General features: G+C 40.9%; 1 protein-coding gene and 1 long non-coding RNA gene across 5 annotated transcripts in view; one reads left to right on the forward strand and one right to left on the reverse strand.

The window, feature by feature from the left end:
* Positions 1-27,051, reverse strand: part of KCNC1 (potassium voltage-gated channel subfamily C member 1) — an 86,215-nt gene that overhangs the window by 17,999 nt on the left and 41,165 nt on the right. For all 4 annotated transcript variants that reach the window (XM_031943289.1, XM_031943291.1, XM_031943292.1 and 1 more), the window contains exon 2: positions 731-1,664. In XM_031943289.1, coding sequence (XP_031799149.1) covers positions 731-1,664 — 934 coding nt within the window. The remainder of the gene's footprint in view (positions 1-730; positions 1,665-27,051) is intronic.
* On the forward strand, positions 1,590-9,270 carry LOC116420026. Its single transcript, XR_004230352.1, has 2 exons — positions 1,590-1,689; positions 8,311-9,270. It is a non-coding gene; the product is annotated as an uncharacterized LOC116420026 (long non-coding RNA).

Consider the following 27,051-nt stretch of genomic DNA (forward strand, 5'->3'; position numbering starts at 1 on the left):
GTACGGGATGGGGCGTCTGCATGCTATGGAGTATGCATGTTACAGCCAGGGGAAGCCCTCTGAGAAAGGATGGGGGCTTTGGGGCTTTAATTCTACTCAGCAGGCAGCAGGCAGGTGGTGGGACCATGCCCCCGAGCATTCTGGGCTCTGGCCTGCCCTACCCTACCCTTCCTAAAAGTTAGGTCGTGCATGATTTCTGTCCTCTAAGCCGCTATGGGGAAAGGAGGGGGCGGTGACCCTAGGTGGAAAAGAGTCAAAGAAAACCCAAACCAAAGTCCTCTTCCTTTTCTGAAAAGCTCTTCCCACCCCCTCCACCGATGGGCCAGTGACCTGGGTCAGAGACTGACCCTCAGCCCGTGGCTCTCAAGGGCGGCCCTTCTTGAGGGTCTGCCCACTATAAGATAGTCCAGCACCAGGGCTGTGGGTGCCTGCGAGTCTTTTCGAGGCAACATTTTTTTTCCTCTTCCGAACAACATGAACCCGTGTCAAGCGTCAGGTGCCTTAACAGGGGACCATCGGCACTGACTCCCTCCTTCTCCGTTTGGATGCTCAGCCTTTCCCAGCCCCCCCCACCCAGGCTCCACGTGGCAGGGTTGTGTGTGGAACCGTGGGTTGCTACCAGATCCCTGGGCTGCCCATGATGCTAAGAAAGCAGTCTGGCTGGATCTCAGATCTCTACAAGGGACGGAGGTGCAAGGTCAGATTGACATTCCTCTGAGAGGCTTCCTACCTGCTCTGTTAATTTCTAAAATCTCTTCCTGGGCCAGCGGGCATGTGTCACTCTGAGTACTGTGATGTGGAGAGTTTACGACAGATTTACAATAATTGGGGGATCCCAGCTGCGGCGGCCTCGGAATGTGTTTCTTTTTTTTCTTTGGTAGCTTCTGCTTAGCCATGGCTAAGGAATAGTACATTCCGAAATTGTTCACGATGACGGGCACGGGCATGGCGATGGTCAGCACCCCGGCGAGCGCACACAGCGCCCCGACTAGCATGCCCGACCACGTCTGCGGGTACATGTCTCCGTAGCCCAGTGTCGTCATGGTGACCACAGCCCACCAGAAGCCGATGGGGATGTTCTTAAAGTGCGTGTGCTCGCTGGCGCTAGGGTCGTTGGGTTGAGCACCTATCCTCTCAGCGTAGTAGATCATCGTGGCGAAGATTAAGACCCCCAAGGCCAGGAAAATGATGAGCAGCAAGAATTCGTTGGTGCTGGCGCGGAGGGTGTGGCCCAGGACCCGCAAGCCTACAAAATGGCGGGTCAACTTGAAAATTCTCAGGATGCGCACGAACCGGACCACTCTCAGAAAGCCCAGGACGTCCTTGGCGGCTTTGGAAGACAGGCCGCTGAGTCCGACCTCCAGGTAGAAAGGCAGGATGGCCACAAAGTCGATGATGTTCAGGGAATTCTTAATAAACTCCACCTTGTTGGGGCAGAAGACAATCCGCATGAGGAACTCGAACGTGAACCAGACCACGCACACCCCCTCGATGTAGGTCAGGAAGGCCTCGGTCTCCGCCTCCCGGTAGTAGCGCACCTGGGTGCCATTCCTAATGACTTCGATTTCGGTTTTGTTCACGATGGGGTTAAACCGCTCGTGGGTCTCCAGGCAGAAGGTGGTGATGGAGACCAGGATGAAGAAGAGGGAGGCAAAAGCCACGTACTGCAGAGAGGAACAGAGAAGACACGTTAGTGCAGAGGGAGGGAGCGGGTACAGCATGTGGGGGGTGGGTGGGGGAGACACCTGGAGGACTCGGACCATAACGTTTGGGAAACCCGGAAAGGGTTTGGGCTTAGCACCAAGACTGTAGGTGAGCAGGGAGGAGGAGATAGAGGAAAAGGGTGAGAGAAAAGAAGAGTGAAAGAAAGGAGAGAATCCAAAGATTCGGAGAAGGTGCTACGATAGAATTTCTATCTGAATTTTTTACCTAATTGCTGTGATTTAGGGGGGTTCTCCTACTTCCAGAAGGGGGTTATGGGAGTTAGAGGGGGTCATTGCAAGTTCAAATTCTATATTTGCTGTTTACTGCTTGCTCCAAGCTGAGATCCCCCAATTTTCATAAGACCTACGTAATTTTGGAGAAGTTATTTCACCTTTTTGAGTCTCATTCCCTCATCTGTAAAATAAGACAGTTGGAATACATAGTCTCTAAGGTTCTTTTTAGCTTTAAATCTATGATCCTATGACTTAGGTTAGAGCCAGAGAGTTTATGAAAAGAAATAACATGACATGGCAAAATCATGCTATTTAATCATCACATTCTTCTCTGCTTCCTATTTCTGCTCCAACTCTGTCTTCATTTCATCTCTTGTATTTCAGATTTAATCATCTTTTAGAACACCAAAAAAACATATAATCGGCCCTTTGGAAGAAATGTCTCTCTCTCTCTCCTCTCCCCCCCCCCCCATTTTCCCCCTTCCTATTCACTCCCCAGAAACCCAACTCTGGGCCAATTGCCCTTGGGAACTGTGAACAGGACTAATAGTGGAGTCATCATTTGGGAGTATGTTCTGTCTTTTCCTGAGCTTGGTAAGTGGGGGGAAGAGGCCAACTTTTCTGAGTGAAGACCTGGGGAGAAAGACATGAGAAGGGAAGTTGGGAGACATCACCATCAGGGGCCATTTTTTCATCTCAGATCTATTCAAATAAATGCTACGTCCCAGAGAAGCAGATCATCTACATTGTCTTTTAGTGTCCACACCATGAATTTAGAATCCACAAAGTACTTCATTCTTATATGTAGGAGAAATTATGGCCCGATTTCTAAAAATTCCTTGAATTCCACTGCCAGTGACCAAAACAAATATGCTCTGCAGAGGTTGAAGATCATAGTTTCCCAGTTGAACTTAAGATGCCTTGGCAAAATGTAAGTTCCATGAAGACTGGTACTATTTTGTATTTTCTTTTTTGCCTCTCCAGATCCTATTATGGTGTGTTGTCCATAATAAGTACTTAAAAAATCAAATTAAATTGGTGGGACCATATATAGGCCATTCAGAAAAATTCTGAAGTTGTTTTCTTGGTTTGGGCAGCTGAAAAATATTTTTTCCTTTCACATATTCAATAGTATTTTATTTTTTCCAATTGCATATAAAGATAGTTTTTAATATACATTTTTGTAAGATTTTGAGTTCCATTTTTTTCTCCCTTCCTTTTTTACCTCCCCTACTCTCCAAGACAGGAAGTAATCTGATATAGGTTATACATGTATAATCATTTTAAACATATTTCCAGATTAGCCATGTTGTGAAAGAAAAGTCAGAAGAAAAGGGGAAAATCTTGAGGAAAAAAGCAAATAAACAAAAAGATGAAAATACTATGCTTTGGTCCACATTCAGTCTCCATAGTTCTCCCTCAGGATGCAGAGACCATTTTCTTCCCCAAGACTATTGGAATTATCATGGATCACTACATTGCTGAGAAGAGCTAAGTCCATTACAGCTGATCATCACATAATTTTCCTATTACTGTGCATGATGTTCTCTTGGTTCTACTCACTTCACTCAGCATCGATTCATGTAAGTCTTTCCAGACCTTTCTGAAATCAGCCTGCTCATCGTTTCTTTCAGAATAATAATATTCCATTAATTGATATACCATAGTAGTTGGAATATCTTCGACAGTCATTCTTAGCTGTCCCTGAAAGGTGGGGGAATTGGGAGAGGGCAGGATAGAGTAAGTAAAAGAAATCAAGAACACTTTTTAAAAAAGAAAACAATACAATTAACTCTTCTAGGGATTGTCCTAAACACTTGTACAAATATTATTTCATCTGATCCTTAGGGAGGTAGATGCTTTTATTATTCCCATTTTATAATTGAGAAAATGGAGGCTGAGACAATTTAAGAGACTTGGGTCATGCAACTAGTAAGTGTTTGAGGCTATATTTGAAGTCAGGTCTTCCTAACTTCATGCCCAATGCTCTATCCCAGTGGTTCTCAAAGTATGGTCTAGAGAATCCTGGGGATCTCTGAAACCCTTTGAGGATCTACAAATTCAAAATTAGTTTTTATTTCCAATATGGTAAATGTCTATAAATATAACCCAGATAAAAATGCTTTGGAGAGAGCCTCAATAATTTTTAATAGGATAAAGATACTGAAAACAAAAGTTTGAGAACCACTGCTCCACTGTACCACTTAGCTGCATCTAGATAGAAAATTCATTGTGGCTAAATGACAGCTATAAGTGAAACTGGTCTGTGCACACAGAATCCTCAACTCTTAGAAGATAAAGAGCCAGAGGGGACTGAGGAGGACATGTCAGGAACAAAGATTTAGAGCTGGGAGGAGTCTTAGAAGTTCAGCCCCTTCATAATACAGAGGAAGAAAAGGAGGCTCACTGCTCTTACATTCAGTAAACATTTGCAGAGCACATGAAGTGCACCTCAGAAGGCAGTGGAAATACAAAGAAGAAAGCAAGAAACAGCCCCTGCCTTCAAGGAAGTTACTTCTTCCTGAGAGATGAGGTGACTATTACAGAGGAGCACCAAACCCAAGTCTAATGATGACTCATTTCCAACAGCATCACAAGGATTTCAAAACTCCTTCCTTACAACAACCCTGAAAAGAAGCCATGTCTCTTGTCTCCAATGATCTTCCACTTTACAGCATTGTCCACCAGAGTACCATCCGCACCAAAAATGCCTGCTTCAGTCATGTGGATTTAGAGGAAATTCTAGTTGTTTGTCTTTCATTCTCAAAGAAAACCATGACATTGTCTGAGGGCAATGTCATGACTTGCAAGTGAATTGAATTTAAGTGAGGGAGAGTTGTGCAAGATCACCTGCCTCACTTTCTCATCTGGACCCAGTGATAAGATAGATAGATAGATACATACATACATACATGCATGCATACATACATAGGAAGAAAGGAAAGAAAAGGAAGAAGGGAAGGAAAAAAGGAAAGAAAAGGAAGGAAGAAAAAGAAAGAAAGAAAGAAAAAAAGAGAAACAAAGAAAAAGAAAGATGGAAGGAAATGAAGGAAGGGAGGGAGGGAGGAAGGGAAGGAGGAAGAATTATAGGTAGATATAGATATAAAGAGAGAGATATAATAGATATAGTCATATAGATATAAATAGAGATATAGAGATATAGACAGATGGATGGATAGATAGGTGGACAGATCTATAGATCAGCATGATTAGAGATGGCCCTGGATGCAAAGGGAGACCTTGGCCTTTTTAAGTAATTCTCACAGACAGCTCACAGAAAAAGTGAATAGGGCTTTGGGCTTTGAGTCAGAAAGATTCAATTTGGCCTCAGACACTTTTGATCTGTGTGATTTTGGGCAAGTCACTTGTTTTCTAAATTCTAGTATAGTTGAGCTAGCACAATCATAGGTATTTGAAGAACCTACAAGCTGAAAGAAAATGTTCCATCTAACCCACAAATTTATGGATGAGCTCATTGATACCCAGGATGGATAGTGATTTGACCAATGCTGCAAAGGTAATGAGGGGCAGAGCTGAGTTTGAACCCAGGTCATAGATAGAACCATAGATTTGAGAGAGACAAAAGAAATCATGTAGTCCAACCTCTTCCATTTTATAGATGAGGAAACTGAAGCACAGAGAAATTAAGAGTTAATGACCAAGGTAATAATTCTTTTAGGTAACAAAACCAAAATTCAAATGCCGGTCCTCTGATTCCAGATGCAGAAGGTTTTCCTTTAAATTTGCACAGTTCTCACCGAAGACTCTAAGGTGGAAAAGGTCCTCAGGTTGTCACATTCTACATGGGGCTTAGAGGGTAGTAATGGAGACAGGTTGCATATCGTTGACATTTGGCTTCCTATTCTTTCAACGTTAACGCAAAGCGGGCTCTCAGGCCAAAATTAAGCTTGTGGTAGTTCCATTCTGCCTCTCCTCCTTGTTCCCTGGGTGTTAATTAACACATCTCCAAGAGTTGTTAGAGAGGAAAAGTATGAAGGTGGGTCATCCCATCAGAATTCTGACTCCCCTGAGAGGCCAATAATTTGATAGAAGATGGTGAAAGGAGCTCTGGACCTTTTCTGTAGAGATAAGTCATCCAGGGAAGGTATGATTTTTCAGTGATTAGTTGGAGCAAGCCAGTCTGATTGTACCTTACAGGAGGGGCCAGGAGGACTTAACTTTAAGGAACCTCTAAAGGAAGAGGCTATGAGGAAATCTCAAATGATTTGTGTGCCAGTAACTTTCTGTTCATTCAAGTCCAGCTTCCTGCATCCCCAAATCCCAGACAAATCTTCCTCTCACAGGATCTCAAGTTAGCAGGTCTCTCATTCTCCTGCTTTTCTCATTGCCTTTCTGTGCCTTTTTGTCTTCTTCCTCCTCTCTCTTTATTTTGGTATTAAAGGGTGGGGTAATCCATTGGTGCCCATCTAATGTCAAAAGAGTTGAATAAAGCAAGGGTTTACTACCTTTTTACATCATGGATCCCTTTTGGCAAATAAGCAATCCTTATCCCTCTTAGAATCATGTTTTTAAATACATAGATTAAAATACATGGGGTTAAATAGGAAATTATATTGAAATACAGTTATTAAAGTATTTTCTTTTTAAGGTTAATAGACCCAAGGTTAAGAACCTGTGATACAGAAAAAAGTCTCCAGCATCCTTGGAGGAATGTTGTTCAGTTGTCACGTCTGACTGTTCATCACCCCATTTGGGGGTTTCCTTGGCAAAGACACTGGAGAATTTTGCCATTTCCTTCTCCGGCTCAATTGACAGATGAGAAAACTGAGCAAATAGGGTTAAATGACCTGGTCAGGGTCACACAGCTAGTAAGTGACTGAGGCCAGATTTGAACTTAGGAAAACGAGTCTTCTCTGCACTAAAGGAAGTGCCATAGGAAGAATTACAAGACAATGTTAAGCAAAAGTGTCTAAGATGAACAGGAGTTAATGAGATTGCATCCCTGGAGATCATTATTCTTTGCCTCAATTGCTACCTAACCTTAATCACTCAATGGATGTGGCAGTCAAACTGAGACCTCAAACTGGTGAGGTCTCCCATTGCCTCCAGGACCATCTCCAATCATCCTGATCTCTCTCTGGTTGCTGGACCCAGATGGCTCTGGAGGGGAAAGTGAGGCAGGTGACCTTGCACAGTCCTCCCTCACTTAAATCCAATTCACTTCCCTCTCATGGCATCCCCTCCCCAAGATCATGGTCCTCTTTGGGACCGAAGGACAAATAACAAATCATGGATAAGCTTATGAACAAAGATGTGGAAGAATTCGGGGGGAAAAAAGTGTTTATTGAGGGTACTCCTCTGATAAATGGCTGCTTGCTTCATGTGTCTTGACTGAGAATCAGGTCAGCCTTGTAAAAGCACAACCTGCTGGTTTCAAGCGTGTTCAGGGGATGATGAGTCATCTAGTTTGACTGAAGCAGATCCTAATATGAGAGCAGGCTTGAAAGGCAAGAAGGGGGAAAATTGTGAAAGACTTGGTTAAAAGGAGGAGTTAGAACTTTTGCCCTGTGTGTACTGGGGAGTCATTAAAGGTGTTTGAGTAGGATTGGGTTATGTCTGGGGTCAATGGTAAGGTAAACCCGATAGAGTACGTCATGAGGCAGGCAGGCATTTGGAAAGGCTATGGAAGAAAGTGTGGAAGTCTTTTCAGATTAAGGAGGACTGAAGAATCGACTCTTGAGCAGTGTTTTCCCAACTCCAAGCCTAAAATGCACAATGTTCCCTCCTTTATCTTCTAGGATAGGTAGTCACTTGCTTCAAGTCTCAGCTCAACCTCCAGTTTCTACATTAAGCCTTTCCTGACTGCCATCCTCCCCCCTGTCCCATCTCCACAGCTGCTGATGCCCATCCTCCCCAAACTACCTTGACTTTATTTTGTATTTACTCAGTTAATATTTATGTCCATGTTGCCTCTATAGAATGTGAACTCCTTAAATAGAATCTGTTTCCTTTTATACTTTTATCTCCAGAGTCTCGCCTGGTACCTGGCACATAGTAGGCACTTAATTAATTCTGACATGACATCCAAGGCATTCTGGCCATGGCAGTGGATCTGGTGGTCCCCTCAAAAAAATCAAGGAAATATCTACCCTTATTCTGATTGAGACTTTCAGGGATAACGAATGTGCATTGATTAGGGAGACTGGTATATTCATAGCAACCTAAGCATCCTTACTAAGAACTGAATAAATTTTGGACTTTTTTTTGGACTTTTGGACTAGTAACTGGTTTCACACTAGTAAACTTACTTTGCTATTGTTCCAGAAGTAATTCAGATTTACACAATCTGCTGAGGGGAAAATAATTTTTTAAACTGGAATCATCCAATTAACAACCTATATTCCCTTCTCAGTTGCAGATCCAATGGTCAACATCTAAAAAGCTGAGTTCATCGAAGTACCAAGAGACCCAATGAGACCAGGAACAGAACCCCACATGTGCGACTGTGCTTGATAACTCCCATAGCAAAGATCCTTCAGACCAGAGAATGCATTTGACAATTCATTGTACCATTTACAATGACCAAGTTTGGCCCCAAAGAGCAAATGAGAACATCCTTCTCTCTCCCTTCATTGTAAAGGCTGCAGGGGAAGGAAGGGGTTGTGCAATGTTGTACATACTGTCAGACATGGTAAAAATGTTGGTAGATTTTGTTGAACTGCCTGCCTGCCCCCTTTCTTTTTTTAATCTTTGGATATGAGAGAAGGAGGTGTATATGTAGGAAAACATGTGATGAAAAACAAATTTGGCAATAAAAATAAGACATTTTAAAAGAGACAAAACGGCCCTTGTAAAAAATACACTTAAAAGCCCCCAATCCAGAGATCATGGATGAGAACCCTGTGTGCCAGAGGACACACTGCCTCCTCAGATGAGTTAATTTTCTATTTGAGGAGCACGCCTAAATTAGCAAAGTGTTTTTCCTAAATAAATGTGGTGTTTTTTTTTCTAAAATGGGCTAAAACAACTCACTCACATGTCCAAGCATCCCCTCCTGTGTGTGTTTACTAAGGTATGCTCTGTTGTAGATGTGACTATAGCAGAATTTGCTGCAGCAAGGTCACACATTCAGCTGGGAGCTGTTAGCCCAGCCTTCTATAGATTCAAGGGCAGCCTAAAAGTTAAGTCATCTGCTGAATTCTAGGGATAATAGCTAGCCTTTATATATAGCACTTTAAGATTTTTCAAAGTGGTGTGAATAGTTATGTCATTTGGTCCTCATAACAACCCCTTGAAGTAGGCATTATAATTATTATCATTCTTATTTTACAGAAAAGTAAACTGAGATTTGGCCAGTAACATAGTTACATGGTTACATAGCTAAAAAGGATCTGAGGTAAAATTTGAACTTGCGTCCTCCTGACTCCAATTCTAGTTTTCTTATCTACTGTACCACTTAAATTTCACTCCTTAATTCAATTCATTCTAATTCAATGAATAGTAATAAATGCTTATTCTGAAAATTGTGCTACTGTGAAATATGCCTTATTTCCAGATAAAGTTGATGGAACTCCCATCTGTCAGTCACCTGGAGAGATCATTACTGTTGGAGATGAAGTCAGGGCATCGGGATTGTGGTTCTATCCTTGGAAAGGCTGAAGAGAATGGTGGAAAACAGGGAAAATCATGCAAAATTTCTTGTCTTTTGCTTTGCTGTACCTTCTAGAAGATCTGTGTGTACCAGCATCACTCAGATCCACCCAAGAGGTCTTAGTTGTCAACCTTGTATTTCCTATCTTGTGATGAGCCTTAGGAACATCATAGCTAAGTACATCTGGCAATCAAAAATCCAGGATTGACCTGGCCCTTTCCCAACCCTGCCTGGCCTTTGAGAAACAGTTTGACATTGAAAGGAAAAAAGGAGGGAAAGAACAAACGTTAGTTAAGTATTTACTATGTGCCAAACATTGTGCTAAGTGCTTTATGAATATCATATTCAGTTCTCACAGGAACACTTTAAGGCAGTTGGTATTATGATCTCCATTGTGGAAACTGAGGTAGATAGAAATGAAATGATATTCTCATAGTCCCACAATGTCTGAGGTTGAATCTGAACTCAGGTTTTCCTAATTCCAGGACCAGTGTTCTATCCACAGCATCACCTAGTTGACTAGGAACTAGAAGAGTGCTAGGAAAAAGGGTGGGAACAGTTGGTTTCACATCCTACCTCTGATATTTACTAACTAAATGTCCATAAGTCATTCTTAAACTCTCAGTCCATTTCCTCATCTTTAAGAATAAAACAGGATAATATCATCTATACTATTTTCTTCCAGAGAGTTGTCTTTTTTGTTTTTTTGGTTACTCGATTAGTCATGTCAGACTCTTTATGATTCCATTTTTAGAGTTTTCTTGTCAGAGATACTAGAGCAGTTTGCCATTTCCTTCTCCAGCTCATTTTACAGATGAGGAAACTAAGACAAACAGGAGTAGCTTGTCCAGAGTCATACAGCCAGTAAGTGTCTAAGGTGGGATCTGAGTTCAGATCTTTCTCACTTCAGGTTTAGTACTACTTAGCTGACTCAGGGTTATCAATTGGATTAAAATATATATAAGATACTTTGAAAACTTTTATCACTATAGAAATGTCAATTATTTCTATTTGCCTAGTTCTTGACTATTGGAGATTGGAAGAACAAAAGGTAGAGGACTGGCTGTCTCCATCCCATCCTCACGGGCTACAACAAATTTTGGTTCAAAGGATCCATCCCTGGGAGAGGGAATGAAATCTCCAAGTTCAAGTTGGACATGGCAGTGCAGATTTATGTATTCTCAGGTTATTAGGGAATCTCAGGCTGGTGGATCTTAGATTGATCTCTAGAGTTCTAAGGTGCAATGGGACTCTGTCCAATCCCATGTTCCACAGTTACTTCATTATCAATATGGTGAGCCCTTAGGAATAGAGGCTTCTAGGTTCCTCAAAGAGTGGCAAACTGACCAGTGCAACTGGGACTAAAGCACCTGAGTGTGTGGTCTCTGCATTTGCATCCTGGGCAAAGAGTTAATGCAGGGGAAAAAGAGTAGCAAAATGACTCCTATTTTACAGAGAAGAAACCATAAATTTTATAGCGGTGGTAAGATCAGAAATTAGGTGACAAGTCCAAGGTCAATCTAGGGTAGCAGTTTACAACCCAGGGTCCATGGACAGATTTTAAAGGATCCATGAACCTGAATGGGAGGGAAGATTACATCTTTATTTTCACTGCTAACTAACATTTAGTATTCATTTTATTTAGCTTCTGCTTCACTGGTATCACCAGATATCCAGAATAGTCCAGGGCACAAAAATGGTGGAAGAACCCATTCTGAAGCAGCTAAGAAGCAAAGCTAGAATTCTAAAGGTTCAGGTCTTCTTAATCCAGGACATCAATGCTACCTCTTTAGCTATCACACATAGCAAGTCACATCTGCTATGATTTGCCTAAACAAACATACCGTCCCACAGAGTACTAGGTACCACATACAGTTATACACAAATAGCATATCTAAACACACATACAGACATACATAACACACCATTTTATAGATTTTCCCTTGGGAATCAATCATCTTAGAACCAATAATAGCCAACATTTTAGTTTGCAATCCAATTTACATCTCTTATTTGACCCTTGTGACAGCCCCACGAGGTGGGTACTATTTCCCCATTTTGTAGATGAAGAGACTGAGATCAAGAGACAAAGGATACAGCTGATTAATGTCTGAAATAGGATTCATACTCAGGTCTTTCCGATCCACCTAGCAGTCACATCTCCAGTCATCCTGATCTATATCTTGCCAGTGGGTCCAGATGGCCCAAGAGAGAGTGGGACTGGGGACTTTGCCCTGCCTTCCCTCACTTAAATCCAATTCATTTGCAAATCATGTTATCACTTTCCTGAGGTCTTGGTTCGGTTTGAGAACAAAAGACAAACAACCTGTGAATTGGACAAGCTGCCCCACCAGGGATCCAACTGGCCAATTCCAGTTGAGCAACATAGCTCCTTCTATCTTTTTCCCTTTTTCCTGTCCTCTCCTCTCTCCTCCTTCTCTTCTCTTCTCCTCTCCTTCTGCCCCCATTGGATATAATTTCCTCTTTACCTGTGGGTGTTCTGCCCTAATAAAAGCAAATTTTGATCACTGAAATCTCTTCAGATATCTTGGAGTTTAAGGACCTTAAACTCAAATTACTCTGGCTTTCATTGATCGGCCAATTAACAAGTCCCAGAACATGTCCCACTTGATCACTATTTATTTGTGTCCTGATTGACTCAGAGTGAATGTAAATAGAGATTGTTTTTTTGTTTTGGTCAGAAATCCTGAGGGTCTTCCCCTTCCAAAATGATTTTTTGACTAGGTAAAGGAGGCTATTCTTTGCCTCCTTTCTTACCTAGCCTCAGTCTCTGAATGGGTGTTGCCTTACTCATACTGAGACCAGTTACCTTAGATTTAAAAAGCCAAAAGTCTCTCATTGCATCCAAGGCCATCTCCAAACTTGATATATATCTTTCCATTGGACCCAAATGCTCTGGAGGAGAAAGTGACTTTAGTCATTTGAACATTTTAAGTCAGTTAAGTCCAATTCACTTGCAGATCATGACAGTGATGTCATGGTTTGCTTCAAGAATGAAGGACAATAATGGTCTTGTGTCCATCACAAGAGAGCCATCTGCATCCACAAAGAGGACCGTGGGGACTGAATGTGGATCACATACTAGTATTTTCACTTTTTTGTTGTCTGCTTGCATTTTGTTTTCTTTGTCACCTTTTCCCTTTTTGATCTTTCTTGTGCAGCATGATATTTGTGGAAATATGTATAGAAAAACTGTACATGTTTAACATACATTGGATTATTTGCCATTTAGGGGAGGGGTGGAGGGAAGGGGGGGAGAAGAATTTTTGGAACACAAGGTTTTGCAAGGGTGAATGTTTAAAACTATCTTCATATGTTTTGAAAATAAAAGGCTAAAAATAAAAATAACAAAAAGAATGAAGGATAAACAACTTCAGCAGCAATAATTGTAGACTCTTAGAAGACAAGAACTCTTATCTTTTTTCCTTTCTGTATTGTCAAAACCTAGCAGGATGTCTTGTATATAGTAGGCACTTAATACATGTATGTTCAATTGAAATGAATTAGAAAGGGAGGTCCTTTGGGTTCAGCAGATTTGACTTTTGAGTTACTCTTGGATTCAAGAGGGGATGGATGATTCCATAATTTTGCTGCAAACCCTTACCATTTAAGAAACTCCATTTTCCCCTTTTGTACATGGAGTATGGTAAATTAAAGGATACCCAAGCTCCTTGGAAGCACTGACCTTCTAGGAGTCTATAGAGTTAAAGATGCTCATTACCTCATATAAATTAATGCAACTAGAATATAAATTTGCAGCTGTAGAGTATAGAGCTTAACTATAGAACTGTGGAACATGTCAGTACTCACAAAAATTTCTTTGTCTACAGGTCAGTCACCAACCTCAGATTCAGGGGCTCCCAATATACCGTGAAATATTTACATATTTGGTTTCAAGCCAAGGGACCCTACTCATGACCCAGTGGTGGGCTAGAACAGCACTTGGCTCTGCATTAGCTATGAAATTTAGAGAATTTGCCTCAAATATTTACATGGACTATTTGTACCTGACCTGGGTTAGCTTTCCATGTTTGTATTGCTCTGATCAGTCACAGTTGGACACACTATACCTTGATTCTTAACATAGTGATGCCATTTTGGTGCTCTTGAAGAATGAAGGACAACAGCTAAACAAGCTGCTTGAAGTTTGAGGTCTACAGAACATTAAATGACTAAGCCACCAGTTCAGTGATAGTCAAATCTTTGAGAATCCCTTTCCTGGGACCCACAGTGTAAAAATGTTTGTGGCAGCCCATTTTGTAGTGGCAAGAAACTGAGTGGATGCCCATTATTAGGTAGACAATGGCTAAATAAATTATGGTATATGAAGATTATGGAATATTATTGTTCCGTAAGAAACAACTAGCAGGATGATTTCAGAGAAGCCTGGGGACATTTACATGAACTGATGTTGAATGAAACGAGCAGAATCAGATCATTGTACATAGCAACATCAATAATATACAATGATCAATTCTGATGAAAGTGACTCCAAGAGTGAGATGATTGATGCTAGTTCCAATGATTTTGTGATGATGAAAGCCATCTACACCCAGAAAGAGAACTGTGGGAACTGAATGTTGATAGCAACATAACATCTTCACTCTTTTTGTTTGTTATTTCGCTTGCATTTTGTTTTCTTATTCACTTAATTTTTTTATCTGATTTTTCTTGTGCAGCAAGAGAATTGTATAAATATGTTTATACATACTGGATTTAACATATATTTTAACATGTTTAACATATATTGGATTGCTTGCTGTCTAGGGGAGGGGCTAGGAGGAGGGAAGAGAAAATCTGAAACACAAGGCTAAGCAAGGATCAATATCAAATTATCCGTGCATATATTTTGAAAATAAAAAGGTTTATTAAAAAAAGAATCCTAATTCTGCAGGTGCAGCTGTGATACTGTGACATATCTCCTTACATGTCTTATTTTAGTTATTTTTCATTTTTGAGTAAAGCTTTTAAAACCCAAGTCTCAGCTCATTTTAAAAAAAATATTTTACCAACACCAGATTAAGACCTTCCCCCTTTACTTTGGTGGTGGTAGGAAGGCTTCTAATAAAGGTTGGAGGCAACAAAAAAGGGAAAATGTATTGATCATAGAGGCTTCATATAGGGATGAGAACTATTCTTGCCTTCCCAGGAGTATTCATGTAAAGCTACCAGGGACCTTAGAGAAGATCTAGTCCAATACCATTGATTTTTACCTTTACAGAGGTCAAATATCCAGATGATTAAATGTTGAAGGATAGAAAGAGGTGAGGTAGAAGAAAAATGTGAGGTGGGTACTACCCCTATGGGTATGATCTCTGGTCTGTTTTCTTATCTGAAAAAATGAAAAGATTAGATCAGATGTTCTCCAAAGTTCCCTTCCCTTAGAACTATGATCTAAGACATTGAGGAAGATGAAAATGGGGTCTAAAGATCAGGAGAGAATAGTAGCAATGATGTGTCTCCACATCTGACTTCCTAGGAGGAGCAAAGGTATTGATCATCTTGCAGGTGTGCTGGAGAGTAAGAAGCAGGTCGATCTCCTTCTGCCAGAAAAGCTAAAAGAATGGGAAGGGCAGTATTTGAGAGTGGGGTTGAGCTTGGGGCATGGATGATTAGAAGAGTGTCTTTGTCTCCCAAGGCCCTACAATGGGAAAGACCATGAAAAGTCTAGATAAGTAAAGCCTTTACATCCCTGAGAAGCTCAGAGAAGTCAGTGTTAGGTTATGGACATAGGGTGGGACCTTCTCTGTCACTAAAATGTGAGCTTTCCAGACAAATGAATGCAAATACCCATTCCAGGGAACACTAGAGCTTGGGTTTTTTTTTTTTTCTCTTTCAGAATCAACTCAGAGAAAATGGCGAAAACCCCACCAATTGTATTCTTGAAGCTGGTCGCCATGGTGACAACGGGTTGCATCTTGTTCCCATGGTAACCAGGGTAGTGAGACTGTTGGCTGTAAAGTGAGACAAACCTACTAATGATCTGTTGATTTAAGAAGATGTTTTATAAATTGCTAAGTTATTTTTATCCTGCCCCCCACCTTTGGAAACCATAAATCAGAAAGGCAATTTACTTTCTATTAGAGTGACCAATATGCATGGGTGAATTATTTATGCTACATTCATCTGTAGGAAATGTGTTTGCATTTTGGGAATTTTGTAGCCTTTTTTCTATTAGAACATGCATGTGTATGTGTATAAATATTTACATATATGTGTATATATAGGCATATACATGTGTGTGTGTGTGTGTGTGTGTGTGTGTGTGTGTGTGTGTGTGTGTATTTCCTGCTCCATCCTTAACTCAGCAATTTTGGCCAAAAAACACAGCCAAGATGATGTGGAGGAAATTACACTGAATTAAAATCCAGGAGACCTAGGTTCTAAGCCCAGCTGTGTTATTGATTCAGAATAGTATTTTTGATACGTGCCCTCTCTCCTGAGGGCCTTGGTTTCCCCTTTTGTAGAATGGGGGACTGTGAGGTCTGTGAGGGTAGGGATGCTGTGATAGAATAGTGAAATCACGACTGGATTTTAGGCCTTCAGGGACAAGGGTGGCTGGGCTCTTGGTGAGCCCTGGGTGGGGTCCAAGCCCCTGAGGAATTAGGTTAACTTTTTCTGCCTAATTAAATCTGCCCACAGGGGGAATATGTGTAATGTGAAACAATCAGTGGGGACTCAATGAAGCAGAGCAAGCAAGCTGGCAAACTGGCCTAAATAAATTGACAATTGATCTAATGCTGGGAAACTGAATCAAGACCTCACCCAGGACTCCTGATGGCCACTGTAGGTGTGTCGGCCCACAGGCAATTTGTTTTGGTCTGGCTGAGAGGCTATTTATAGTCCAGGTATTTTCATTAACAAATCCCTGAAGGTCTCTCTCTTCTCTCACTCCCCTCTCTACCCCCACCTCTATACACAAACACCCTGGCTAGCTAGGGACTGGCCAGCCCTGAGCTGACAAAAGGAAACTATCCAGGAACAGCCATCTTCCCTTCCCTGAGTGCTCCATCTGGGACCAACCAGGCCCCTTCTCACTCAGGGACTTTTCCTTCTGCATGAATCTAGTCTGGTGGTTTGGAACGGGACTTGTCCGAGATCACAAAGCTAGTAAGCTACAGTCAGACTGACGCTGTAGAACTCTAATAGAACTCTACAGAGTTCTGACTCTGTAGAACATGAACCTGTCTTATTTTCTCCCAGACTAGTGATTCTGCAGCTTGGTGCTGCTTTCTCTGTCCCAGTAGACACTTCCTTGCCCACTTCTACACACTCAATCTTTCTCCCTATACAACCCATCACACATACACACACACACACACACACGCACACACACCCCCTACACACACACATCTCCTCCTCTGATTAATTTGAGCCCTACCTGAATGCCTTCACTGGACCAAGACAATTGCTCAATGACTAAAGGGAATGGGGGCAGGTCCAGAGGGTGAATGATGCTGACCTCACCTATTGAGCTAGCTCTATTCCTGATGCAAAGGAAATCATTCCCATCCTTAACCCGGAGCACTTTGGGAAGGAGGAGGAGGTCAGGGGTATGGACAGGATTCATCACAATCAAATCACCACACAACCAAGTATTTTCTGAGTGTCTCCAGTGTGCCCATGCTTCTGCTTGACCCCAGGGGGACATGATATGTAAGAAAATCCTTCCCAGTTTCACAGAGAACACGGAACTAATTGTAAAATATATAACAATATAGCTCATTCTAGAATTCAAGGACCTTTGCTATTTGACTCACTATCCTTTCTCTGTCTTTCTGCTTTTTCTCTCTCCCCATTTCTTTCTCCTTTTCTCTCTCTCTTTCTGTCTCTCTTTTTTCCTGTCTTCATCTCTGTCTCCCTCTTCCTCTTTTTCTGTCCTTGTTTCTGTCACTCTCTGCTTCTTTTTCTCTCTTTCTCTTTCTGTCTCGTTCTCTCTGTCTGTCTGTTTTTCTTTTCCCTCTTTTGGTCTCCCTTACCCTAACTATGCAAGCTAACACCTTTTGTCTTATCACTTCCTTCCCTTCATTTTCCACTCCAGCCAGGTGAGTATCTTTATTACCCTCTGAAAATTCAGATTGTTCCTCTCTTCCTGAAATGCCTTCTTTCTTCCTCTCTACCCATCCTTCAAAGCCCAGATCAATTCTATCTCCTCCAGGGTTTGAATGTGTGACCTCAGACACATTTAATTTCCTTCATTTCCCTGGGACTCAGTTTCCTTATCTGTAAAATCAAAGGGTTAGATGATCTGTGAGGTTCCACCAACTCTAGTGCTGAGCTCCCATGACCTTCCATAAAGCTTTCCCTGAGCACAAGTCCATGAAGTTTTCTTCATCTTCTGAGTCACTGAACACTGGCCCAGAGTCCTAAATCTAGGACCTCCCTAGGACTTTCAGGGCCAAGAGCCAGCTGTGTTTGATACCAGACAGCATGGGGAAATGGCAAGAGACTTGGGCTTGGGACAGAAGATCTGGGTCTAAGAACCAATTTTCACTTAATAGTTGTACTGTTCTTCAACTCTTTGGGCTTCACTTTTCTTCATCTGTAAAATTAGGAGATTAGATCCAATTCTAGGGATGCTAAAAGAAAGCTGAAGCGGGGCGAGTGCTAGAGGCCAGACTATATCCCAAGAAGAGGGTAGGAGATGACTGAGGATGGCCATTGGTTCTTGGTTTCCTAAGAAGGAATGACCAGTGATGCTTTAGGTGTGAATTCCTTGAGAATAGGGGTTGTCTTTTACCTTTATGTTCCCAGTGCTTAGCATAGGATCTGACATAGAGTAGAAACAATAAGTACTTGCTGACTGATTCCCCCAGGTATTAGTGCTCTACACTCCCCATATTACTTTCTATTTACTCTGTCTATATTTGCTATAAGAGAAGCAGCCCTCTGGGTTTAGGTTCCTGAACAGAGTGGAAAGAGGAGAAATATAGTACTGGAGCTCCTAGAAAATTTGAGTTGCCTTTACCAGCTATCAGAATGGAAGTGATGAAATTTCAAGTGACTTATGTGAGTGGACACTGGATTCTACAAGTGTTGGGCACTGTGCTATATTATGGGGAAGACAACAACAAGGCAAAATACTGTCCTTGCTGTTAAGAAGCTCACATTCTATAATTCAACCCTAATAGGTTTGCTTCCTCACTAGGAATCATTCCCAGATCATTGGCTCTTTCAAATTATACTGGATTTTTCACTGTAATCCTTTTGATTTCTTCACTGGATCCCTCATTTGATTTCTCATGGCATTTTCCCTACTAAATTTCTCACTCTATTCTCCTCATTAGGGTTGCCATTTAATTTAATACTGTATTCCTTAAATAAAAAAATAAATAAATACTGTATTCCTTAACTGAATTCCTCACTGAAGGTCTCCCTGGATAACTCACTGGGCATGTTCTCCATCCCAACCATCAAGGTGTTCCCATTTCTTAACCCTCCCTGCCCCCCAACTCCTACTGCTTGCATGAATTTTCTAACATCTGGAAATATCTCTAGGGTCAGCCACTAGAGGGCAACAGTCACAAATACTTGAAGGCTTCCAACAAAGGGTGATTGTGGGATTGGAGAAGAAGTAAGGTGATAGTAATGGTGGTGATGTGAAAAAACCTTGCAATCCAGTGATTCCCCAACAGGGAGTATGGTTCATATTTTGGTTGTGGAAGTAGAAAGGGATAGGAGATAGAGAAAGACAGATAAAGAAAAAGAGAGACAGAGGAGAGGAGGGAGGAAGGGGAAGAGAGAGAAAAGGAGGGAAAGAGAGAGGGAAGGATGGAGAGGGAGAGAGAGAGACTGAGAAAGACAGAGGCAGAAACAGATACAAAGAGACAGAGACAGACTGAGAGAAGGGAGTGGGGATGTGTGTGTCCTAGAAAAGTAAAAAAAATGTCTTGAATTCTTAGAGCAGAAAAGTTCCCAAATCCCTAGAAAATTAAAGTAGGAATGTTCAGGACAGGTATTAGGGAAATAGGGCACATTCTAGGGAAAAGAATGAAGGGTTGGACATATTCAAAGTCATCAATTCAGTGCTGGAATTATATATCACACTAAAGTTTGTATTAATAACTAGAAATTGAGTTTTCCTTTAACATTTCCCTGAAATGGGCCAATCTAATAGGAGGAAATGTAATAGTGATCAATGTAAAATATTCTACTTGGGCTCAAAAAATCAACTATATTAATTCAAGATTAGGAAAGACAATAAGACTTGCTAGGCAACAATTCCCATGGGGGCTAGAGGTGAGAGATCTGGTGTATTAAAAAAGGTTAACTAAGTTTAATATGTGTTATCTGTGTTATTAAATATGTGTTATTAAAAGTGCTAATGTTCTCCTAGGCTGTATTAATAGAAATAGCATCAAGAATAGGGGGCATATGTCATCTGCCCGGGTCAAGGCTATAACTGAAGCATTATATTTAGTTTTAGGAGCCACATTTTTTTCTTCTGTCTTTGCCTCCCTAGGGCCTGGGACAGTAACCCAGCAAAGGTTTCTGGAGTAAGAGACATATGGCAAATGCTTAATAAGTGCTTATTGGTTGATTTTTAACTGAAGGACATTAACTCTAGTAATCCAGAAGATGAGGAAAGCATTGGAGACTGACATATAAGCATCTGTCAAAGGAATTGGAGATGTTTAATTAAAAGAAGTAGTTATAGGTATAAAGAATGGGTGTTAAGGGAAGAAGGATATAGAAAGATTAAAAATAATCTAGTCAAATCTCATTTTAAAGATAAAGAAACGAGGGCAGATAGATGGCACAATGGAGAGCGCACTTACCCTGGAGTCAGGAGAACCTGAATTCAAATTTGGCCTCAGACATTTAACACTTCCTAGCTGCATGAACCAGGAAAGTCACTTAAGCCCAATTGCCTTGCCAAAAAACAAAATAATATAAACAAAATTTTAAAAGATGAAAAAATAGAAACTTTTGAGAAATAATTTGCCCAAGGTCACAGAATGAAGAATTAACAGTGCCAGGATTTGATTCTAGGGTTTCCCCCTCCAAATTTACTTCTTCACAGAAAAGGGAAAGGAGATAAGAATTGCTAGATTTGGCACCAAAGTGCTGAACTAGGAAGTCCTCTGAGTGCTTGGTCTTCCATCCTGGACCAAGAAGAAGAAATCGAATTCCTCTTTATATGACAGTCCTTCTGATATTTGAAGATGGAGATCATGTTCTTCGGCTCTCTCCTTTCACTCATTTCAACTCCACCTTCCCTGCCAACTCTTCTCTTCTCCTGGCTAAACATCCCCAACTTTTTCAATTGATCTTTCTATGGCAGGGTTTCAAGATAGCCCTTGCTATCCTAATCAGCCTCCTCTGGATGTCCTCCAGCTTGGCAATATCTTAAATTCAACTTGGCACCAGAAGGTAGACTATAGCAGCCTTCTATCACTGTTAAGTTCAGGTGTGGGGTTGGATCATCAGATTCAAGTGATGTACCCTCTGGAAGGGCATGAATATAGGGATATTTTCCAGTTCCATCCTGCCTTCCACAGGCAACTTAACTCTTCTCCTGACCCTATTTTCTTTCCAATGGTGCCCCCCGATCCCTTTATTTTTAGAATTGGAAACCCCTCCTACATGTGAGTTGATAAAGTATGCTTCTATCTATTCCCTGCTGACTCTGGAGACTCCTACCTACAGGGTGAGTGTGGGTGGATATATTCTTATGTATACTCATTAGATTTTTGTGACACTATCCTGGTTTTTCTCCTTCCTGTATGACCAATCCTTCTCAGTCTCCTCTAATGAATCATCACTGAAATCCTATTTCTTTATGGTGGTATATCCCAGAACTTTAGCCTGTGCCCTCTTTTCTCCTTTCTCTATGGACTCTTGGTGATTTCTATCGGCTGCCACAGATTCAATTAGCATCTCTGAGCAAACATTCAAAAATCTATATAAACAGACCCACTCTCTTTCCTGATCTCTAATTCTGTATCCCCAATTGCCTATTCCATAAGCATTTCAATTTCAATTTGTCTAAAACAATTATCCCCCTTCCTTCCACTCCATAGCTGACTTTCCTCTTAATTTCCCATTTCTGTTAAGGATGCCATCATCAAAGCTATTCTCAAATCTTCCCTCTCCCCCCCCCCCACCATATTCTATCACTTTCCAAGGTCTGACATAGCTACCTCCACACAATCTCTCCTAACCTCTACTTATACAATTAACCCTCTAGTTAATGCCTTCATCACTTCTTGACTGAACTATTCCAATAACCTCTTGATTAGTCTCCCCACATCAATCTCTCCCTTCCCCAAACCATTTTTGAAAGAGGTGCCATAAGGAATTGGAAAGTGAATGGATGGCCCTCAGTGGGAGAATGGCCAAATAAGTTATGGGATATGGATGTAATGGAATATTATTGTTCTGTAAGTAATGATGTATTAGCTGATTTCAGAAAGTCCTAGAAAGTCATGAACTGATGAGTGAAGTGAGCAGAACCAAAAGAATATTTTATACAGTAACAAGATTGTGATGATCAAAGGTGATGGACTTTTCAACAATGAAGTCATTCAAGACAATTCCTATAGGCTTGTATGGAAAGAGCCATCTGCACCCAGAGAGAGAAGTATGGAGACTGTATGTGGATCAAAGCAGAGTATTTTCACCATTTTTGTTGTTGTTTGCTGGTTTTTTTCTTTCTTGTGTTTTTTCCCCTTGAGCTGATATTTTTGTGCAGCATGACAAATATGGAAATATGTTTAGAAGTACTGCACATGTTTAACCTATATTAGATTGCTTTCTATCTTGGGGAGGGGGGAGAGAGAAAAAGAGGGAGAAAAATTTAGAACACAAAGTTTTGCAAAGGTAGATGTTGAAAACTATCTTTGTATATTTGGAAAAATAAAACACTAATTTAAAAAAGAGGTGCCATAGTGATATTCCTAAAGTATGGCATTCTTCCACTTAAGAAGCTTCAGTGATTCCTTGTTGCCTCAAGGACAAAACACAGATTCTTCTGTTTGGGATTTAAAGTTCTTCACAATCTGCTTCCAGGCCATGATTCTAGGCTACTTACACAATATTCCCCCTTATACATTCTGTACTCCAGCCAAATTATTCTATGTACTGTTCAGGATGCAACTTTCTATTTTCCATCTTTATGCCTTTGCCCAGGCTATTCTCCATACTTACTTCCTCACCTCCAGCTCAGAGAATTCACAGACTTCTTTAAAGCACATTTCAAAAATGGTTTTGTCCTGTATACTTATTGTGTGTCTAATTTATATTTTAAAATATTTAACATCTATTGGTCATCCTGCCATCTGGGGGAGGGGGTGGGGAGAAAGAGGGGAAAACTTGGAACAAGAGGTTTGGCAATTGTCAATGCTATAAAGTTACCCATACATATAACCTGTAAATAAAAGGCTATTAAATAAGTAAATAAATAAAAGCACATTTCAAGCGCATTCTATTATGGAAGGCCTTTTCTAATTTCTCCCATTGTAACTTCCCTCCCCCTTTGCCTGGACAGTTAATTTCCATTTAGTCTCCCTCTCCATTTCAAGTCAGTGAACTGGTCCAGAAACAGGTCACATTCATAGGCAGGAAACAGTGAAAAAATTATCCATTACTTATTATCCCATTTCCTCTAAACAAAGTAGGAGGGACAGAGGAAGAGAGAGAAGAAAAAAAGGAAAGAGAAAGGTAGCGATAGATAAATGGAAAGATGACAGTAATTTATTTCCAAGGTATTTCCAGGTTTATTTCTGATAATCAAAGGCTATGTGAAGGTGAGAGCTTCTCTCAGGAAGAAGAAAGATCAGAGCATTTCTATCCTCCTATCCATAAGCAAATCCTTTTTCCCTCAATATTTCCCAATATTTAAATGTCACTCTTGTAATCACCCAAGGCTTCTTTTCAGGAGACCTCAGTTCTGATCCTGGTCATCGGCATTAATGAGCTGTTTAACAATGGGAAAATCACTTCCTTTTTCTGGATTTCAGTTTTCCCATCTGCAAAAATAAAGGAACTGGCCATATATCTTTAAGAGGTGGAAAAAAGGTTCTACCTATGCCAAAAGCATTCATAGAAGCTCTGTTTGTAGTAGAACAAAAATGGCAAAAAAAAATAGTTGCTCATCAATTGGGAGAAATGATTAAATATGTAGTAAGTGAATAAGGGAATATTATCACATCATATTAAACAACACATTTGGAAAATTCATAGAAGCATGGGAAGATTTATATAAACGGATGCAGAGAAAAATAAATAGACCAAGAAAACAATATATACAGTGACAACGACAATGTAAATTGAAAAAAAATTAAAAAAGAAATTGAATGCTAATGTGATAATATTGGACAAGCCTGGCCTTGACCCTGAAGAAAAAAATGAGAAAATACACCTTTTCTTTGAAAAGGTGGAAGACTATAGTTATGGATCTTGCATACACTCTCAGAATTGGTTAGCTTTAGTTTATTCAAGTGGTTTTTTTCTCATATTTTATAATAAGAGGGGTGTGCAAAGAGATACAACTGGATATATAAAAGGTGATATAAAAGCAAAAGATCTTAATAAAAATAAGCATTAAAAATAGGCATTGGTCTGGATGAACTCTAGTTCAGATATGAACTATGTTCTCTTCTTATTTCCATTCTCTCTTCCCATTTTTTTCTTCCTTTTTATTTATCCTCACTTCTTGGCCAGAGTCAGTGCCAGGGCTAACAGCTTGCCTTGGCTGAAAGCAAGAACAATGTGGGCAACAGAAACAGATAGGTTGTGGTTCTTAGCTGCCCCCCACCACCTGCCCCAAACCTGGGCTGAGTTCCCTGGACCCAAGCAGGAGGAGCTTTGGCTTGGGCCTCAGGACATCCCTTCCATCTGCCATGGTTCAGGTCTTGCCCACCCCAGTGTAGAGACCCTGCTGCCAAAATCTGGGTGGTTGCCCATCCTCAGCCCAGCTTCCTTCTTCTTCTATGTAAACAAGTGTCTATTCCATCCCCCAACACTAGGGGCAATGGTCTTCACAGCAACACATCCCCTCAAGCCCCCTAAAACTTCTTTCAGAGACTCAGACCCAATAAAAATTGGGAACCAAGGAACTGAGGAGAGGGGCCAGGTATCCCATCCAGATTCACCATGGCCCAAAGGGGCCCAGAAGGCCAGCAATATGGCTCAGCAGGGATGGACAAGGGCTCCGGAAAAGCAGCCCTAGGTTTCTTTAGGTTTTTCCCAGCCCAGGGCACCATGCAAAGGCAAGTATAGGCAACAGGAATATGTAGGCTGTGGTCCCTGAACCCCTTCCACTGTCCACCTGCCCCAACCCTGGGCCAAATTCCTAGTCAGGAAGCTCGGCAGGGAAGCCTTCCATATGAAGAGAATCCCTGGCATTGGACAGAGTCCCTCTGAAGAAGGAATGAGCTAATACAGGAAGGTTATTAGAACCGGAATCAATCTGGAAGCCCCAAACATGAACCTGAGTGCTCAGCTTCCAGTTTTAATCATGATAATGGAATAGGATTTTAGCAGTAGAGGAACCAACGGAAGTTATTGAATCCAGAATCTGAAGCTCTGAGAGTCAAAAATATTTTACACTATACCTTGGAGGTAGAATCAGGAGAATTGATAGAGATAGAGATAGAACCTGTCACCTCCCAAGCCAAGGTACAGTCCTGCTATTTAATGCTATTGAGGGGAAGAATAAGGTCACTAAGGTAGATAAACTGCCCAAGATTGGCCCATGGCTCTCCCTTCTAGGAAGTCTCTAATCCCATTCAGCCAGTCAACAGGAAGCCACAGTCTACCAAACATGGGAATCTTGTTGCACAACCTGCTGCTGCTCCCCCATCTCTCTTTCAGGAGCAGTGACCATCCACACCTGGATATCAAGAGGTGAACCCTAATAAGCTACAGCTGACAACTGTATGGAAATCAAGAACATGGGTAAATGAATGAAAGAAAGAATAATAAGTACCTACTATATCCCAAATCTGAGTGTATTAAGTGCTTGTATAAAAAAATTAAGCTAAAATATTTTTAAAATTATATTGTAAGGAATATGCATGAAATTTTTATCTAAAACAAGACCTTTTTGGCTTCTTTAGTGCAGAAGCATCACTTTGTCTTTGAGTCTCTTGGTAATAATTGGGGGAAGGTGGTTGAGAAAGATAAACAAGAATAAGAAAAGTTTTAAGCTTAAAACTGAACTAAGACTTTAAGGACAAACTACAAAGCACTTAAAGTTTACATAATGTTTGATACACCCAATCTCCACTGATTCACATACTCATCCTATAAAAATAAATATCTTACATATTATTATTTTCATTTGACAGATGAAGAAACTGAGGCTCTGAGAAATTAGTTGTCCATAGAAATTGCTTGACCATGGCTATAAAACTGTAAACAATAGATAAGGATGTTGTAAGAATAGTCCTCTAGAGCAAGCCCATATCAATCAATTTCCTTCTCAGCTTGTCTTCTGAATCACAAAAGAGACCTTGGAAATGTTCAGATCCATTCTGCATGGAGACAGGAATCCCTTTTGCAACATTTCCCAGCATTCTCAAAATTCACTCAACAACTTTCAGGCTGTAAAAGGGGAACTCACCATCTCTAATTCTCCTTTTGGACAGCAATAATGATCAGGGAGTTTTTCTATATCAATCTTATATATACTTAGCATCACTCTGTTCAGACTCTCAGGCCTGGGATTCTGCTCCCACAGCCTTTAGAGAAGGAGGAATATATCCTAGGCCGAGCACATTTTACAAGCCAGCTGTCTTTCTCTCCCCATCATTTTTACTCCAAAACCCAGTGTCCCTGGATCTCCCTACTCTGGTGACCATTTCAATCTCACCTTCTCAAGGGTCTGCCCTTATGCTGAATAACAGATATTTGGGACACAGGCAAGAACTCCAGACCTGCTCCTCATGGAACCTGTTTCTTATTTTACATTAAATCCAAATAGAAGCAGAATCACAAAATTTTAGAGTTGGGAGTTCCCTCAGAAGCCATCTAGTTCAAACCAGACCATTAGAGAAATCTCTCTAATGTCCCCAATAAGTGTTCACTTTTTGTTTGTCATTCCTTCTCTCAAGAAATCAGGAAGGTGATACCATGACATGCAAGTGAATTGGATTTGAATAAGGGAGAGCTACATAAGGGTACCTGCCTCCATTTTTCCTCCAGACTATCTGGGACCAGTGGCAGGACATCAATCAAGACTACTGGAGAAGCTCTTGATTGAACCTATCACCTCCTGAGATAACCCATTATTTTGGGAAAACTAATTTTTAGAAAGTATTTTCTTCAATCAAGATTAGGTTGGACTCTTTGTAGCTCCTACCCATTACTTCTAGTTATAGCAAGAACAACAGGCCATCTCCAATTGTCCTGATCTATATCTTGCCACTGGATTCTAGATGACTCCGGGGGAAAAACTGAAGCTGGTGACTTTGCACAGCCCTCCCTCACTTAAATCCAGTTCACTTGCATGTCTTGACATCACTGTTCTGATGTCCC

Source organism: Sarcophilus harrisii, chromosome 6, assembly GCF_902635505.1.
Source record: "Sarcophilus harrisii chromosome 6, mSarHar1.11, whole genome shotgun sequence".
Taxonomy (NCBI): domain Eukaryota; kingdom Metazoa; phylum Chordata; class Mammalia; order Dasyuromorphia; family Dasyuridae; genus Sarcophilus; species Sarcophilus harrisii.